This window comes from Anguilla rostrata, chromosome 12 (assembly GCF_018555375.3).
Source record: "Anguilla rostrata isolate EN2019 chromosome 12, ASM1855537v3, whole genome shotgun sequence".
Taxonomy (NCBI): Eukaryota; Metazoa; Chordata; class Actinopteri; order Anguilliformes; family Anguillidae; genus Anguilla; species Anguilla rostrata.
In genome coordinates, this window is record NC_057944.1 from 17,778,509 (window position 1) to 17,796,664 (window position 18,156).

The window sequence follows — 18,156 nt, forward strand, 5'->3', positions numbered from 1 at the left end:
TCTTGAAATGAATACTGATACAATTCAAATTTGCCTTTAACTGTACCAGTATTCATTTCTTAAACTGGATCCATAAACCTGGTAAAACATTCCATAAATATAACTATAACGGAATAATATATTTAATAGTCAACAGGGGGATTATTCAGCAATATGCCTGATTATGGAAGGAAATCTGAAATACAAACTGTGCAATGATTTGTTATATCACAATAAAAACTATTTGAGTGGAATAAACCATGACAGGCTGTATTACAAGCCGTCTGCATATGCAGTCTTATCCTTTACTTAAGAGTTTCTGAGTCATGTGTGAATGAGAATTAGCATTCCAGAAAAGTTGTTCTGGAAAATTTATGGCTCAAAATGTTGTAACATTTACACAAATGTTCTGTTTTGATGTTAGTGTGAATAAAGCCATAACATTACCTGATCAAAAATGCAAAATTTAATCTACAAAGCAAACAAAGAAAAAAGTCAGAAACTACATGGAGCATGTACACCAATTACATGACAGCCTACCTTGTTAACTAGCTACACAGTACATGTTTACTCTGTAATATCATAGTTATACTAAAGTTTCAAAAGTCATAGGTGTATGTGACAGGACATTAGCATTAATGATCACTTGGCTATTAATGGTATCATTGGCTAACTACTTAGTAAATATTAACTAGCTTTTCTCTGGCTAGTAAGCCACAGTTAACAAAACCATACCTTAAGGGGCCTGTGCCTATAGCCTGTTTTAGTTACTTTCATTTAAGAGTATTTGACAGCTTCTTATTACTGGTACTGTGGTGTGTGCTATTGACCCAGTAAAATACCGAATAGTCCTAGAAAGCCACTAGATTGTTGTAAATGACAATATGACAATGTTCATAATCCATGTGCGAAACAGGCCATGATCTACACGCATCTGGGGTGGCAATACTGCACAAGACTCTAAACAGAGGGCCATTCTCATGCCGTAACTGTTTATACCAGTAACTGTGTCATGAGCACTGGATGGCTTGGAAGGAGTTGGAGTAAAACCTCAACTATCCGGAACCTTTGGGAATCAGTCGTGTCAGAAAATTCGAAATTCCGAATAATAGAATATGCTTCAAAGATAACGCAGGAGCCAAATTTGCAGGCTACAGTATTTTTGTTGTTTGAATGAGAAATAGGTTATTTGAAACCCCATCTAGTATCCATAAGGGATAATCACAATCCCAGCGGACTGGCTCGCTAGTTACTGTTGGTCAAAACTTGTTAGCGATAGTGAAAAGGAAATATAGCCTATATTCCAGTGATGTCAAATTGGTTCCATTGAAGGCCAAGAACATGCAGGTTTTCTTTTCTATTAAGCACTGCACCAGGTGATTTCACGATATAATGGATAATCAGGGAAGGAGAGCTAATTAGTGAAATCAGCTGGTGTACAGCTTGGTGGAAATATTGTGAATATGCTATATTCCATTGCACACAGATTGGTAGCTATATTGTTATGCACGTTGTAATTTTTACTATTAGTAGAAGTCATACTATGAGAATTATTGTAGAGTTATTTTCTTTTATGTTTCCAGGGCTGCAAAAGGACATTGCCACCATTGTTCTAATAAATAAATAATAAATAAATAGCATGATGGGTTCAAACATCTTGCAGTGTAGCCTCTGTATTTCTGTTTGTGAAGTGTGCTGTGGACAGTAGTCATTGACAGATCCACGCCTGCCCCCTGAACAGTGTTTCTGATCTGTTCGACAGGTGTTTGAGGGTTAAACTTCATTATGGTGAGAATACCTGGGTCATCAACTGTAGAGGTCTTCCTTGGGTTACCGGGCCCTTTGTGATTGCTGAGCTCACCAGCCCCCAGCTAATCAGAAACACCTGTGAAGCCATTTGTCCCAAACATTATGGTGCTGTGAAATGGGAGGACTATGTATATAAAGTTCTGTAGTTCGGTGAAATCAAAATATATAAAAATACACTTCAGTAAAAGTTGAGAATCTGCACTTTAACCCAGTGAATTTTTTAATTACAAATTAAAAATGGTTGAGTACCGAACCAAATCAAGAAAAAAATGTTTTGTCCCAAGAATTATGGAGCTCACAGTATATACACACAGTGATTGTATATATATATATATAGAGAGAGAGAGAGAGAGAGAGAGAATGGAATATCATATAACTGCCACAATGGAAAACACCTGCTAAATATTTATAATAGTATTATCATAGACTTTACCAAATTTCCCATAAATATAGTTTTTTTACAATAAAATTTTAATTAATTCATTCATTTTCACAATAGAAAACCCCTGCTTAGGATACCAAAACAGACTGAACTTGACACATATTCTTATTTCAGTTAAACATCAGTGAGTTACTGTTTGGAAGTATGTAGAAAGGAGTAAAGGAACTCTTACCACTGGAATTTAACACAATTCAACAGTTTCTGCAATTGCAATGGAGTCGAAAAGGATGACACAATAATGGCCTGCACTACTGCTGGCGCGGTGCCTGATGTGTCCAAAAGTGTTTCCTCATAACCGTACAGTTGAGGCCTAAAGTTTACATACACCTAGGCTAAAGACATTCAAACTCAATTTTTCACAACTCCACATATTTCATGTTACCATACATTTCATGTGTTAAGTCAATTAGAGTATCTACTTTATTTTCCATAATTTTAAAATAATTGCTAAGATACAGATTTATTTCAGCTTTTATGTAATATACCAGATTTTCTGTGGCTCAAAAGCTTACATACACTTTGTTAGTATTTTGTGGCATTGCCTTTAGATTGCTTAACTTCAATCCTGGTGATCACCAGCAAACTTCATTTTGGCTTTTTTATGATTTTATGAACGAGTCAACCATAATGATCAGCGCTATTTATTGTTTACATAAGCTGGGCTGGGTTCATTGAAGGTGATGTCACATCCATACATAGCATGGCTACAATATGGATTTATTTTACATTTCATCACAACACTTTTGAACCATTGAACATATTGTGTATAAACCACAAAAAAACTGCTATTCAAAATTTGCTCAAAAATATTGGCAAAATATGCAACAATATTAACATGAACACAAACAATAGCTCATGGACAGCACTGTGTTTCCGCCAAAATGAATGTGTTACATTGAAAATAGCAATCAGATCTCAGATATTCCTGGAATTGTGTTCACCTTGGGTATGCCTCACTGCTAATGCATTTTCTCCCCACCTTCCTTATCCTGGGACTCAGTCATGCCTTTGAGAATCACAGATCGATTGAGAATTAAAACTGCTGTATTTAAACCTGGAGCACAGCAGTGCTGGATCTGAGATGTGCAGAGGAATGGATCTGCAGATCGTTCTACTGACACACACGGTCCTCTGGGCTGCAGCACAGACCCCACCATGCAAAATACTGGGGAGGGCAGCCAAGCCCAGCTTCTATCAACATGGAGACATCAACATCGGCGGGGACTTTGCCCTTCACAGTGAAACCACAAAAATGAACATGCAATTCACTAGGACACCAGAGCCAATGAAATGTGTACGGTAAGGTGAATTAGGACAAAGCATTTAACACCTGTTTGTAATGGTTATCATTTGAAGGTAAGGTGAATGTTCAATATTTATATGCATGTTCAGTGTTTATAGTAAGCAAAAATATAGGCTATGTCCCCATATATTGTAGCAAATACATTACAGAAGTGAGTTAAAACTTTTCTAATTAGGGGTTTGTGTATCTTCTGATGTATAATTTCTAGAGTTCATTTCAAAGGCTTCCAAGTGGCCCAGACCATGATCTTCGCCATTGAAGAAATAAACAACAGAACTGACCTCCTCCCAGGTGTATCTCTTGGATATAAGATATATGATTCCTGCGTCTCGACAATATTCTCTCTAAGAGCAGCCTTGGCTCTGATGAACGGTTATGAGGAAACACTGACTGACACATCATGCTCCACACCAGCTGTTGTACAGGCTATTATTGGGGCGTCCATTTCGACTACAGCCATTGCAATCGCAGGAACTGTTGGATTATTTCATATTCCACTGGTAAGATTTCCTTTAAGGCTTTATATGTACTTTCAAAGAGTAATTAACATATGTAAAGAATACTTACTTGTAGTATGTTTAGGTCTCCTTAGCAGGGGCTTTCTATTGTGAAAATGTAATGGTGAAGAACAATGATTATGGAAAATATAAAAGAAATTAAGTCTAGAATGATACTGTAATAAACATAATTGTTCCATCTGTGTGTGTGTGTGTGTGTGTGTGTATATATATATATATACATATATATACAACGGCTTGGCTGAATACTCGATTCTGATTGGTCCAAAACAGTTTTAAAATCAATGCGCTACAAAATCCAGCATTCTAAAGCAGTTAAAACAGCAACATTATTCTTTCGGCTTTGAATTGTCGTTACGTCCCCTCCCCTATTCAATGTCCAATTTCGCAATTGATGGCAATGTTGAATCACGGTTCTAGTTACTGGGTTCATTTAGGAATGCCAACCATCCAGCAAAATACGGAATCGTCCTTTATTTTGACTAAAATGACCAAAATTGGTGCTAATTGCATTGTATAAAACGAGAAGGAACTATTTTTCTTGATGGAATCCTTGCTTTCATAGAATTAAGAACCAGAGGTTTTTGCTTAACAACAGTGCAAATAGAACTACCAACCAAAGTTTTTGAATAACAACGGCCCAAATAGAACTACCATCCACAGCTTTGCTTGACAACGGTAAAATAATATGCCCAAATGGCCGTGGAAGAATATTTCACTTTCAGCTGATTAAGTCGATAAAAAACAATAAATATTACAGTAACCATATATAGTCATTGTTGGTAACCCGTTATGTAAGTGGAATAAACCCCTCCGGGCTGTCCCGTTATTGGAAAAGCGACCCTCAGCTTTGCCTCAGCCGCATCACCACCCCCATCTTACATTGTTCATTATTTTCCAATAATGGGACAGCACATCATGGTTTATTCCTTATATATATATATATATATATATATATATGCATACATTGTACTCATATATATCTCATATATACAAATCTAAATTTTTTTACAAATCCAAATCAAGAAAATATATGGCTTTGTCCCAAACAGTATGGAGTAAGGACATTTACATACATTTTGGTATTAAAAATGTAGAAACAACAGCACTGTTGATACATAGCCCCTCCATTTCAGGGTGCCATAATGTTTGTGACAAATGGTTTCACAGGTGTATCCGATTGCTTCTCTACTGCAAGTATAAGACAACTTTCAATATACTGCATAGTCTTGATTGTAGGCCTGTGATTGCCTTTGGAGTCAGTTATTGTTGTGTGTAAACATAAGGACCAGAGTAGTGCCAATGAAAGTCAAGGAAGCCATTAAGAAGCTGAAAAATATGCAAAAAGTCAGACATAGGCCAAACCTTAGGCTTATCAAAATCAACTGTTTGGAATTAATCTGTTTGGATACAATTGAATGTTGGTCTCATCTGTCCACATCTTTTTGCTTTCTTTTTTTAATGAACTGTGCAGGCTCTTTTAGGTACTTCCTAGCTAACTGTAACCTGGCCATCCTGTTTTTGCAGCTAACTAGTGGTTTGCATCTTGCAGTGTAGCCTCTGTAGTTTCGCTTGTGAAGTCTTCTGTGGACAGTAGTAACTGAAACATCCACGCCTGCCTCTTGAAGTGTGTTTCTGATCTGTCAGACAGGCATTTTAGGATTTTTAATTATGGTGAAAATTCTTCAGTCATTAACTGTAGAGGCCTTCCTTGGTCTACCAGGCCTTTTGCAATTACTGAGCTGGCCAGCGATCTCTTTCATAACACACACTTATACACACCACATATAAAGATTGTGTTAACTTCAATTATAACTAAAAATAATGATACATTATGGTTATGGTTTTCATATGCTTTAAGTAACCATATATGTTACCCTTTATTTTATATTATTTCTTTCAGATCAGTCACTTTTCAACATGTGCATGTCTGAGCAATAGAAAAAAGTTCCCCACATTCTTCAGAACCATTCCCAGTGATTATTACCAGAGCAGAGCACTGGCTCAGCTGGTGAAGCACTTTGGCTGGACCTGGATAGGAGCAGTGAGAGATGACAATGACTATGGCAACAATGGGATGGCTATATTTATGGAAGCTGCTCAACAAGAAGGAATTTGCATTGAGTATTCTGAAAAATTCCGCTTAACAGAACCAGAAAAACTACTGAAGGTTGTAGATGTTATCAGAAAAGGTACTGCAAAAGTAATTGTAGCATTTCTTGGTGAGAATGGAATGATCAAATTATTGGAGCAGCTGACCTTTCAGAATATTACTGGTCTCCAAATGGTTGGCACTGAAAGCTGGATAACAGCAAACAGTCTAGCGTCACCAAGCGGTTTCAGAACATTGCGAGGATCTATCGGCTTTGCCGTCACCAAAGGCAAAATAAATGGCTTCAAAGAATTTATATTAAAACTTCATCCATCCCACTACCCAAATAATACCTTTATCACAGACTTTTGGGAAGCCGCGTTTCAGTGTTATCTAAGAAATGGAGATGACAAGCCTCACATAGTTCCATGCACTGGATCTGAGAGCTTGATTCAACTGGAAAATGAATACACGGATGTATCTGAGCTGAGACTCTCCAACAATGTTTACAAAGCAGTATACGCTGTTGCTCATTCTCTACATGACCTGCTGGCATGTACACCCCATCAAGGCTGTACAAACAGCGTGAAAACAGAACCCTGGCAGGTAACTCAATCAGCCCGTCTTATATAGTTAATAAAATTCTCATTATGAGCAAAGCCAAGCAAGCATTTCTCTTGGCTGAAATCCTTGTTTCTATACAGGTACTTAGGGCTCTGGAAAAAGTTAATTTCACTTTGGGAACTGGAGAGAAAGTCACTTTTGACAGTAATGGAGATCCGGTAGCCAGATATGAGGTGGTGAACTGGCAGCTTGGTCCTGATGGTGCAGTAAAGTTCACAGTGGTTGGCTACTATGATGCTTCTTTACCACCTGGGCAGCAGTTTGTGATGAGTCCTGCTAGTATAGTTTGGGCAGGTGGGAAAAAAGAGGTAAGTGCTTATCTGCTACACGAAAAGGTGGTCTAATAACATCACAGCTACCTGTATTCATTTTTCTGCATTGAATGAGATAAAGCATTATGTAATAGATAACTCATAGTCCAAGTCACTAAAGGAGTAGAAACTGTATATGTTTCAAAATATATTTGTCAAAATTTTTAATTTACCAGAAGGTAAAATGCTAGCGGCATACATAAATAAAACCAGGAAACGCTATACGCAATAAAACAAAATGAGGAAACGCTACTGTGGGATGCCCTTAATTATCATACGTCTGTATGGCAATTATCTGCTTCTTGCATTTGATGTTCAATATTATAGTGTTGCAAATAATAATTATTAAAGTTTTCACACATCACATTGTCCTTGGGTGCTTTGAATTTAAGATTTGAAACATGTTTCACAGAAACCCAGGTCAGTGTGCAGTGAGAACTGTTCCCCAGGGACCCGGAAGGCTGTGCAGAGAGGAAGGCCTGTCTGCTGCTATGACTGTGTGCCCTGTGCTGAGGGAGAAATCAGCAGCATTACAGGTAATTCAGTCAACTATAACCAGTCTAAGCAGAACATTTCTAAGTTATGCATTGTGTTGCATCTGCTCATTAGATTGTACAAGCATAACTGCAATAATAATAATAATAATAGTATGTATTGTTTTCTTACAGATTCTAATGACTGTATTCAGTGTCTGGAAGAATACTGGTCTAATGATAAAAGAGATAAATGTATTTTAAAGGTTGTCGAATTTCTGTCTTTTCAAGAAATTATGGGGATTGTGCTTGTAATTTTTTCCATATTTGGAGCATGTGTTACGACATTTGTGGCCGTGCTGTTCTTTAAAATGAAGGACACGCCCATTGTGAAAGCCAACAATTCAGAGCTGAGCTTCCTGCTGCTCTTTTCATTGAAACTGTGTTTCCTTTGCTCTCTTACCTTCATCGGCCGGCCCACTGAGTGGTCCTGTATGTTACGCCACACTGCGTTTGGGATCACCTTTGTCCTCTGCATCTCTTGTGTTCTGGGGAAAACAATAGTGGTGTTAATGGCCTTCAGGGCTACACTTCCAGGCAGTAATGTGATGAAGTGGTTTGGGCCTCTGCAGCAGAGACTGAGTGTTCTTGCTTTCACTCTCATACAGGTCCTTATTTGTGTGCTTTGGTTAACAATATCCCCTCCGTTCCCCAACAAGAACATGAAGCACTACAAAGAAAAGATCATTCTAGAATGCGATTTAGGATCAGCAGTGGGGTTCTGGGCTGTGCTGGGTTATATTGGGCTCCTCTCTATATTATGCTTTGTTTTAGCTTTTCTGGCCCGTAAGTTGCCCGATAACTTCAATGAAGCCAAATTCATCACATTCAGCATGCTCATATTCTGTGCAGTCTGGATTACTTTTATACCATCTTATGTCAGCTCACCTGGAAAGTTCACTGTAGCTGTGGAGATCTTTGCGATTTTAGCTTCTAGTTTTGGCTTGCTATTCTGTATCTTTCTTCCAAAATGTTATATAATATTATTCAGACCGGAGCAAAATACAAGAAGACATTTAATGGGTAAAAAAGATGTGAAATCTCAGTGATTGCCCCCACCATTTTATACCCATGAGAACTGCGTAGGGTACTGGACCACAGAGCCACCTGTGAAATTAGAATGCATTATGACTGATACAGTTCAAATTTGTCTTTAACTGTACCAGTATTCATTTCTTAAACTGGATCCATAAACATGGTAAAACATTCCATAAATGTAACTATAATTAATTGTGATAAGTCAACAGGGGGATTATTGAGCAATATGCCTGATGATGGAAGGAAATCTGAAAAACAAACTGTGCAATGATATGTTATATCACAATAAAAACTATTTGAGTGGAATAAACAATGACAGGTTGTATTATAAGCCATTTGCATATGCAGTCTTATCTTTTGCTTAAGCGTTTCTGAGTTATGTGTGTAAAGAGTTAGCATACCAGAAGAGTTGTTCTGGAAAATGTCTGGCTCAAAATGTTGTAACATTTACACAAATGTACTCTTTTGATGTTAATGTGAACAAAGCCATAACATTACCTGATCAAACATGCAAAATTTTACCTACAAAAAAAAACTGAAAGTAAAGAGAAAAAAGTCAGAAAGTACATGGAGCATGTACCCCAAATACATGATAGTCTACCTTGTTAACTAGCTACGCAGTACATGTTTACTCTGTCATATCACAGTTATACAAAAGTTTCAAAAGTCATAGGTGTATGTGCACATTTATATATGACAGGACATTAGCATTAATGATCACTTGGCTATTAATGATATCATTGGCTAACTACTTAGTAAATGTTAACTAGATTCTCTGGCTAGTAAGCTTACCTTACGGGGTCTGTGCCTATAGCCTGTTTTGGTTCATTTCATTTAAGAGTTTTTAACAGCTTCTTGTTCATTACATTACATTACATTACATTTATTTGGCAGACGCTTTTATCCAACGCGACGTACAAAAAGTGCGTTTCATGGTCATAGGCAACTACTAAACACGGGCTCAGTAAGATACAATACGTATTTTGTACAGCTATTTCTAGCCAAGAACACAGTTTAGTTCACACAGTGAACACTATTCAGACCTAACCTCTGCAAAGCCAACTAGGCAGAAGAATAAGCTACAGTATTAGGACAAATACAAATTACCAAAAAGTGCTGGGATGGGGCAACATGTAACAAGTGTCATGAAAAGGGGGGGGGGGGGATTTAGAGTGAAATATACAGCGTGGTGGTGGTTAGTCTAGGTATAGTCTGAAGAGATGAGTCTTCAGGCCACGGCGGAAGATGGGTAGTGAGGGGGAGGTTCGGAGAGGGACAGGGAGTTCGTTCCACCACTGGGGAGCTAGTGTGGAGAAGCTCTGTGATCCCTTTGGTCGGGTGGGAGGGGTTACAAGGCGCCCTGCTGCCGCAGAGCGGAGTGGTCGAGCAGGGACAATGTTGCTACCTTGATTTAATAAATAAATTATAAATAAATAGCATTATAGGCTCAAACATCTTGCAGTGTAGCCTCTGTATTTCTGTTTGTGAAGTGTGCTGTGGACAGTAGTCACTGACAGATCCACACCTGCCCACTGAAGAGTGTTTCTGATCTTTTTGACAGGTGTTTGAGGGTTATATTTTACTATGGTGAGAATTATTGGGTCATCAACTGTAGAGGTCTTCCTTGGGTTACCAGGCCCTTTGTGATTGCTGAGCACTCCAACCCCCGATAAATCAGAAACACCTGTGAAGCCATTTGTCTTAGACATTATGGTGCCCTGAAATGGGAGGACTATGTGTAAAAAGTTCTGTAATTTCTACATGGTGAAACCAAAATATATATAAAATACCCTTCTTTAAAAGCTAGGAATCTGCACATTAACCACACGTGAATTTTTGAATTACAAATCTAAAATGGTTGAGTACCAAGACAAATCAAGAAAAAAAATGTGTCTTTGTCCCAAGAATTATGGAGCTCACAGTATATACACAGTGAGTGTGTGTGTGTATGTATATATATATATATATATATATATATATATATATATACACACACGCCGACCACTTTATTAGGTACACCTCGATAGTACCGGGTTGGACCCCCTTTTGCCTTCAGAACTGCTTTAAGGTTTGACGTGTTGTGCATTCACAGATGCTCTTCTGCATAGTTCCGTTGTAATAAGTGGTTATTTGAGTTACTGTTGCCTTTCTATCAGCTCGAACCAGTCTGGCCATTCTCCTCTGACCTCTGCCTTCAACAAGGCATTTTCGCCCAGAGAACTGCCGCTCACTGGATATTTTCTCTTTTTCGGACCATTCTCTGTAAACCCTAGAGATGGTTGTGCGTGAAAATCCCAGATCAGCAGTTTCTGAAATACTCAATTGGTTTGCCGAAATAAACACACAAATAGAAAGTGAGGGTAGCTATTAGCAATAGCCATGTGAAAAACCCCACTTGCATTTTATGCTGATTCCTTTCACTTCGTTCTCATTTCATTTGAGTGTTTTACTGAATATATAAGCACTAATTGAGGCATAATTGTTTTCATCCTTTGGTTTTTGAAAGGATGAAAAAAGGAAGATTTTACTAATTTGCTGACTAACTCAGTAGCATAGCTAAAACAAATTCTCTGGGGAGTGGGTCAGAAGAACAGCAAGCATGTAATCTAGCTAGGATGTATACAAACATGCACATATTACTTTTAACTTTTCAGTTATTTGCATTGTGTCCTATTTTTGATATCGTTATATTTGCATTGGTCATAAGAGACAACTGTCAGCCTTTGCTGATGCTCAGCACATATCATATTTTCCCATATTATGTTACCAGCATTGTGTGATTTATATTTAATGAGACTGAATAAATGTATATGCTACATTTCTTTTTACCATTTACAAAAGTTGAGCTGGGTTCATTGTAGGTGATGTCACATCCATCCTTGGCATGGCTACAACATGGATTTATTTTACATTTCATCACAACACTTTTGAACCTTTGCATACTGTGTAAAAACCACAAATAAACTTCTATTAAAAATTTGCTCGAAAATATGCAACATTAACATTAACACAAACAATAGCTCATGGACAGCACTGTCTTTCCGCCAAAGTTAATGTGTTACATTGAAAATAGAAATCAGATCTCAGATATTCTTGGAATTGTGTTTACCTTGGGTATGCCTTCACTGCTAATGCATTTTCTCCTCACCTTCCTTATCCTGGGACATGCCTTTGAGAATTACAGATCAATGGAGAATTAAAACTGCTGTATTTAAACCTGGTACACTGCAGTTCTGGATCTGATGTGCAGTGGGATGGCACTGCAGATCATTCTGCTGGCACAGACAGTCCTCTGGGCTGCAGCACAGACTCTACCATGCAGATTACTGGGGAGGGCAGCCAAGCCCAGCTTCTATCAACATGGAGACATCAACATCGGTGGGGACTTCACCCTTCACAGTGAAACCACAAAAATGAGCCTGCAATTCACAAGGACACCAGAGCCAATGAAATGTGTACGGTAAGGTGAATTAAGACAAAGCATTTAACACCTGTTTGTAATAGATATCTATTTGAAGGTAAGGTACATGTTCATTATTTATATGCATATTCAGTGTTTAGAGTAAGCAAAAATATATGTCCCCATATATTATAGCAAATTTAATTTACAGAAGTGAGTTAAAACTTTTCTAATTAAGTGTTTGTGTATCTTATGTATAATTTCTAGAGTTTATTTCAAAGGCTTCCAAGTGGCCCAGACCATGATCTTCGCCATTGAAGAAATAAACAACAGAACTGACCTCCTCCCAGGTGTATCTCTTGGATATAAGATATATGATTCCTGTGTCTACACAATATTCTCTCTAAGAGCAGCCTTGGCTATGATGAACGGTTATGAGGAAACACTGACTGACACATCATGCTCCACACCAGCTGTTGTACAGGCTATTATTGGGGCGTCCATTTCGACTACAGCCATTGCAATCGCAGGAACTGTTGGATTATTTCAGATTCCACTGGTATGAGTCCCTTTAAGGCTTTGTATGTACTTTCAAAGAGTAATTCACATATTTAAGTGAAAAAAGTATAGTTATGTGAAGTATGTTTTGGTTTCTTTAGCAGGGGTTTTCTCTTGTGAAAATTTAATGGTAAAGAACAATGACTATGGAAAAATATGAAATTAATTAAGTCTACAATGTTACTATAATAAACATAATTGTCCCATATGTATGTGTGTTTGTGTGTATATATATATATATATATATATATATATATATGCATACATTCTACTCATATTTATCTAATATATACAAATCTAAATTGAGTTTTTGAGTACAAATTCAAATCAAGAAAATATATGGCTTTGTCCCAAACATTACGGAGTAAGGGCATTTAAATACATTTTGGTATTACCATGTAGAAACAACAGTACTATTGATACATAGCCCCTCCATTTCAGGGTGCCACAATGTTTGTGACAAATGGATTCACAGGTGTTTCAGATTAGTCAGTGAAGTTCAGTGCTTCTTTACTGCAAGCGTAAGGCAGCTTTCAATATACTGCATAGTCTTGATTCTAGTGTGTCTAGCCTGTGATTGCCTTTGGAGTCTGTTATTGTTGTGTGTGAACATAAGGACCAGAGTCGTACCAATGAAAGTCAAGGAAGCCATGAAGAAGCTGAGAAATATGAAAAAAGTCAGACCTAGGCCAAACCTTAGGCTTATCAAAATCGACTGTTTGGAATTTGTCATTAAGAAAAACAGAGCACTGGTAAGCTCAGTAATCGCAAAGGGCCTGGTAGGCTAAGGAAGACCTCTACAGTTGATGATCAAAAAATTCTCCCCATAATGAAGTAAAGCCCACAAACACCTATCCTATTCATTCTGCTGCTGCAATCAAGAGTTACATAATCAATGAAGACAAGTGAGCTAACACATGTAGCTGCCATGCATGCCCAAATGGTAACATATGCACCACCATGTTATACAAGTTATTCAGATGAGTGGGGATGCTTTGGACCAAAATTTCCTCTTTCCATCACTTTGAAGTGAAAGTTGGTCTCATCTGTCCAGATCTTTTTTTTTTTACTGAACTCTGCAGGCTCTTTTAGGTACTTCCTAGCTAACTGTAACCTGGCCATCCTGTTTTGCAGCTAATGGTTTGCATCTTGCAGTGTAGCCTCCGTAGCTTTCTTTGTGAAGTCTTCTGTGGACAGTAGTAACTGAAACATCCATGCCTGCCTCTTGAATAGTGTTTCTGATCTGTCAGACAGGTGTTTGAGTGTTTTTCTTAATTATGGTGAGAAGTCTTCAGCAATAAACTGCAGAGGTCTTCTTTGGTCTCCCAGGCCCTTTGCGATTACTGAGCTGGCCAGTGCCATCTTTCTTCTTAACACACATATAAACACACCACATATACAAATTGTGTTAACTCCAATAATAAATAAAATTAATGATACATTATAGTTATGGTTTTCATATGCTTTAAGTTCCCATATATTTTACCCTTTATGTCATTTTTTTTCAGATCAGTCACTTTTCAACATGTGCATGTCTGAGCAATAGAAAAAGGTTCCCCACATTCTTCAGAACCATTCCCAGTGACTACTACCAGAGCAGAGCACTGGCTCAGCTGGTGAAGCACTTTGGCTGGACCTGGATAGGAGCAGTGAGAGATGACAGTGACTATGGGAACAATGGGATGGCCATATTTATGAAAGCTGCTCAAGAAGAAGGAATTTGCATTGAGTATTCTGAAAAATTCCGCTTAACAGAACCAGAGAAACTACTGAAGGTTGTAGATGTTATCAAAAGAGGTTCTGCAAAGGTAATTGTAGCATTTCTTGGTGAGAATGGAATGATCAAATTATTGGAGCAGCTGACCTTTCAGAATATTACTGGTCTCCAAATGGTTGGCAGTGAAGGCTGGATAACAGCAAACAGTCTAGCGTCACCAAGTGGTTTCAGAACACTGGGAGGATCTATCGGCTTTGCCGTCACAAAAGGCAAAATAAATGGCTTCAAAGAATTTATATTAAAAATTCACCCATCCCAGTACCCAAATAATACCTTTATTACAGAATTTTGGGAAGCTGCGTTTCAGTGTTATCTAAGAAATGGAGACAACAAGCCTCACACAGTTCCATGTACTGGATCTGAGAGCTTGACTCATCTGGAAAATGCATACACTGATGTATCAGAGCTGAGAACCTCCAACAATGTCTACAAAGCAGTATATGCTGTTGCTCATGCTCTACATGACCTGCTGGCATGTACACCCCATCAAGGCTGTACAAACAGTGTGAAAACAGAGCCCTGGCAGGTAAGTCAATATTATATTATAGTTAATAAAATTCTTATTGTGACCAAAGCCAAGCAAGCATTTCTCTTGGCTGAAAATCTTGTTTCTATACAGGTACTTAGGGCTCTGGAAAAAGTTAATTTCACTTTGGGAACTGGAGAGAAAGTCTCTTTTGACAGTAATGGAGATCCGGTAGCCAGATATGAGGTGGTGAACTGGCAGCTTGGTCCTGATGGTGCAGTAAAGTTCACAGTGGTTGGCTACTATGATGCTTCTTTACCATCTGGACAGCAGTTTGTGATGAGTGCTGCTAGTATAGTTTGGGCAGGTGGGAAAAAAGAGGTAAGTGCTTATCCACTACATGAAAAGGTGGTCTGTCAACATCACAGATACCTGTATTCATCTTTCTGCATTGAATGAGATAAAGCATTATGTAATAACTAACTCATAGTCCAACTCACTAAAGAGTAGAAACTGAAAATGCTTCAAAATATATTTCTCACAATTCTTAATTTACCAGAATGTAAAATGCTAGTGGAATACATAAACAAAACTACAACACAGAAACAAATCACACGTATGAGGTAACACTACTGTGGGAAGTCCTCAATTATCATACGTTTGTGTGGAAATTATCTGCTTCTTATATTTGATGTTCCATATGATGAAGTGTTGCAAATAATTATTATAAAGTTTTCACACATCACATTGTCCTTGGGTGCTTTGAATTTAAGATTTGAAACATTTCACAGAAACCCAGGTCAGTGTGCAGTGAGAGCTGTTCCCCAGGGACCCGGAAGGCTGTCCAGAGAGGAAGGCCTGTCTGCTGTTATGACTGTGTGCCCTGTGCTGAGGGAGAAATCAGCAGCATTACAGGTAATTCAGTCAACTGTAACCAGTCTAAGCAGAACATTTCTAAGTTGTGCATTGTGTTGCATCTGCTCATTAGATTGTACAGGCATAACTGCAATGATAATAATACTAGTATGTATTGTTTTCTTACAGATTCTAATGACTGTATTCAGTGTTTGGAAGAATACTGGTCTAATGATAGAAGAGATAAATGTGTTTCAAAGGTTGTCGAATTTCTGTCTTTTCAAGAAATTATGGGGATTGTGCTTGTTCTTTTTTCCATATTTGGAGCATGTGTTACGGCATTTGTGGCTGCGCTGTTCTTTAAAAAAAAAGACACACCCATTGTGAAAGCCAACAACTCTGAGTTGAGTTTCTTGCTGCTCTTTTCATTGAAACTCTGTTTCCTTTGCTCTCTTACCTTCATCGGCCGGCCCTCTGAGTGGTCCTGTATGCTGCGCCACACTGCGTTTGGGATCACCTTTGTCCTCTGCATCTCTTGTGTTCTGGGGAAAACAATAGTGGTGTTAATGGCCTTCAGAGCTACACTTCCAGGCAGTAATGTGATGAAGTGGTTTGGGCCTCTGCAGCAGAGACTGAGTGTTCTTGCTTTCACTCTCATACAGGTCCTTATTTGTGTGCTTTGGTTAACAATATCCCCTCCATTCCCCAACAAGAACATGAAGCACTTCAAAGAAAAGATCATTCTAGAATGTGATGTAGGATCAGCAGTGGGGTTCTGGGCTGTGCTGGGTTATATTGGGCTCCTCTCTATATTGTGCTTTGTTTTAGCTTTTCTGGCCCGTAAGTTGCCTGATAACTTCAATGAAGCCAAATTCATCACATTCAGCATGCTCATATTCTGTGCAGTCTGGATCACCTTTATACCAGCTTACGTCAGCTCACCTGGAAAGTTCACTGTAGCTGTGGAGATCTTTGCAATTTTAGCTTCTAGTTTTGGCTTGCTGTTCTGTATATTTCTTCCAAAATGTTATATAATATTATTCAGACCTGAGCAAAATACGAGAAAGCATATAATGGGTAAAATAGATGTGAAATCTCAATGATTTCCCAAACCAATTTGTCCCTATGAGAATTTGTTAGTGTACTGGACCACAGAGCCACAAACTGTGAAATAACAAGGAAATTATGTCTTTCCTTACATAAAGTTCCTAAGATATATAAAGGAAAGAAATGATGTTGGTAAACCTCTGTTAACTTGACAATAAACCACAAGATGTTCACCAAGCACTCTGTGGCTTAGTTGGCTGACTGGTTTTGAACTACTCTCACAACTGGTTTATCCTATTGTGGCAAATAACGTTTTTCTATTGCATGCATAATATGAAAATTTATTGTTGTGAATACTGACACAATTAAAATATGTTTTTAGCTGTATCATTATACATTTCTCAAACTAGATGCATAAAACCTGGTCAAACAGGTCACGTATGCATATAAATCTAAAATAAATAAATTGTGATATGATTAATGGGTAAAACAGATGTTAAATCTCAGTGATTGCCTGCACCATTTTATAGCCAAGAGAACTGTGCAGGGTACTGGACTATAGAGCCACCTGTGGAATGAGAATGCAATATGTCTTGCCTTACATAATGTTCACAAGATATATAAATGAAAGGAAGGATGTTTATTAACTCATGTTCTCTTGATGTAAACTCTGAAGTACTTCACAAAGCACTCCATGGTTTAGTTGGTTGACTCATTCTTCAATATAATTACTGGTTAATTCTATTGTCTGTCCAAAAAAACTTTATTTATTGCATTTATAATATGCAGTGGTATGAACAGTGCTTCTAACAGAAATGAATTGTGATATGTGACCAGGCCCCTGCATCTCCAGTACCTGGTTATATTCAGCAATATGCAAGATAGTGCTAGAAAATCTGTACAATGATTTGTTATGTTAAAATAAAAACTATTTGAGTGGCATGACAGGCTGTGTGGTTCTTATGAGCCCTTTTCACATACAGCCTTACTCGGAAATGTTCTAGAATTTTAGTGTTTATGGGTCATGTGTGAATGACAACCAGTTAGCATTCCGGGAAAGTTGCTCTGGCAAATTTATGGCTCAACAATTCGTAGCATTTACACAAATGTTCTGTTTTGATGTTAGCGTGAACAAAGCCAAACTTCATCATGCTATGTTATTTCTTCTTGGAACAAATAAGAAATTCAGAGAGTAGACACAGAAAAAACAATCAGAAAGTTGACATTAAGAGGTGCCTCCTTCCAGATTACAGCATTTTTGTTATAATGAATGGTGTTAGATTTTTAATAAAATGTAATTTGACAAAGGGAAAATGAGTAAACACAAAACACATTTTTAAAAATTATTTTGTTCATTTCATAAAAAGGGGATTTCCACTTTAATCACTAAATCAACAAATTAAC

General features: G+C 37.8%; 2 protein-coding genes across 2 annotated transcripts; both read left to right on the forward strand.

Annotated features, from left to right (window-relative positions):
- Nucleotides 1–3,372: 3,372 nt before the first annotated feature.
- Nucleotides 3,373–8,660, forward strand: LOC135236496 (extracellular calcium-sensing receptor-like). The gene is made up of 6 exons (XM_064302922.1): nucleotides 3,373–3,529; nucleotides 3,742–4,033; nucleotides 5,955–6,749; nucleotides 6,848–7,075; nucleotides 7,491–7,614; nucleotides 7,747–8,660. Exons 1-6 carry the CDS (start codon nucleotides 3,483–3,485, stop codon nucleotides 8,658–8,660), a joined length of 2,400 nt encoding a protein of 799 aa, XP_064158992.1. The 5' UTR covers nucleotides 3,373–3,482.
- A 3,387-nt stretch (nucleotides 8,661–12,047) lies between these two features.
- On the forward strand, nucleotides 12,048–17,683 carry LOC135236160 (extracellular calcium-sensing receptor-like). The gene is made up of 6 exons (XM_064302375.1): nucleotides 12,048–12,109; nucleotides 12,317–12,608; nucleotides 14,116–14,910; nucleotides 15,004–15,231; nucleotides 15,642–15,765; nucleotides 15,895–17,683. The coding sequence occupies exons 1-6, from the start codon at nucleotides 12,063–12,065 to the stop codon at nucleotides 16,806–16,808; spliced, it is 2,400 nt and encodes a 799-aa protein (XP_064158445.1). The 5' UTR covers nucleotides 12,048–12,062; the 3' UTR covers nucleotides 16,809–17,683.
- The last annotated feature ends 473 nt before the right edge of the window (nucleotides 17,684–18,156 follow it).

Excerpts from the sequence above, each read along its gene's own strand:
- LOC135236496 (XM_064302922.1), top strand. The coding sequence starts at position 3,483 with ATGAACATGCAATTCACTAGGACACCAGAGCCAATGAAATGTGTACG. Across the intron at positions 4,034-5,954 it reads GATTATTTCATATTCCACTG|ATCAGTCACTTTTCAACATG; the intron begins GTAAGATTTCCT and ends TATTTCTTTCAG. Across the intron at positions 7,615-7,746 it reads AGAAATCAGCAGCATTACAG|ATTCTAATGACTGTATTCAG; the intron begins GTAATTCAGTCA and ends GTTTTCTTACAG.
- LOC135236160 (XM_064302375.1), top strand. The coding sequence starts at position 12,063 with ATGAGCCTGCAATTCACAAGGACACCAGAGCCAATGAAATGTGTACG. Across the intron at positions 15,232-15,641 it reads GGGCAGGTGGGAAAAAAGAG|AAACCCAGGTCAGTGTGCAG; the intron begins GTAAGTGCTTAT and ends AACATTTCACAG. Across the intron at positions 15,766-15,894 it reads AGAAATCAGCAGCATTACAG|ATTCTAATGACTGTATTCAG; the intron begins GTAATTCAGTCA and ends GTTTTCTTACAG.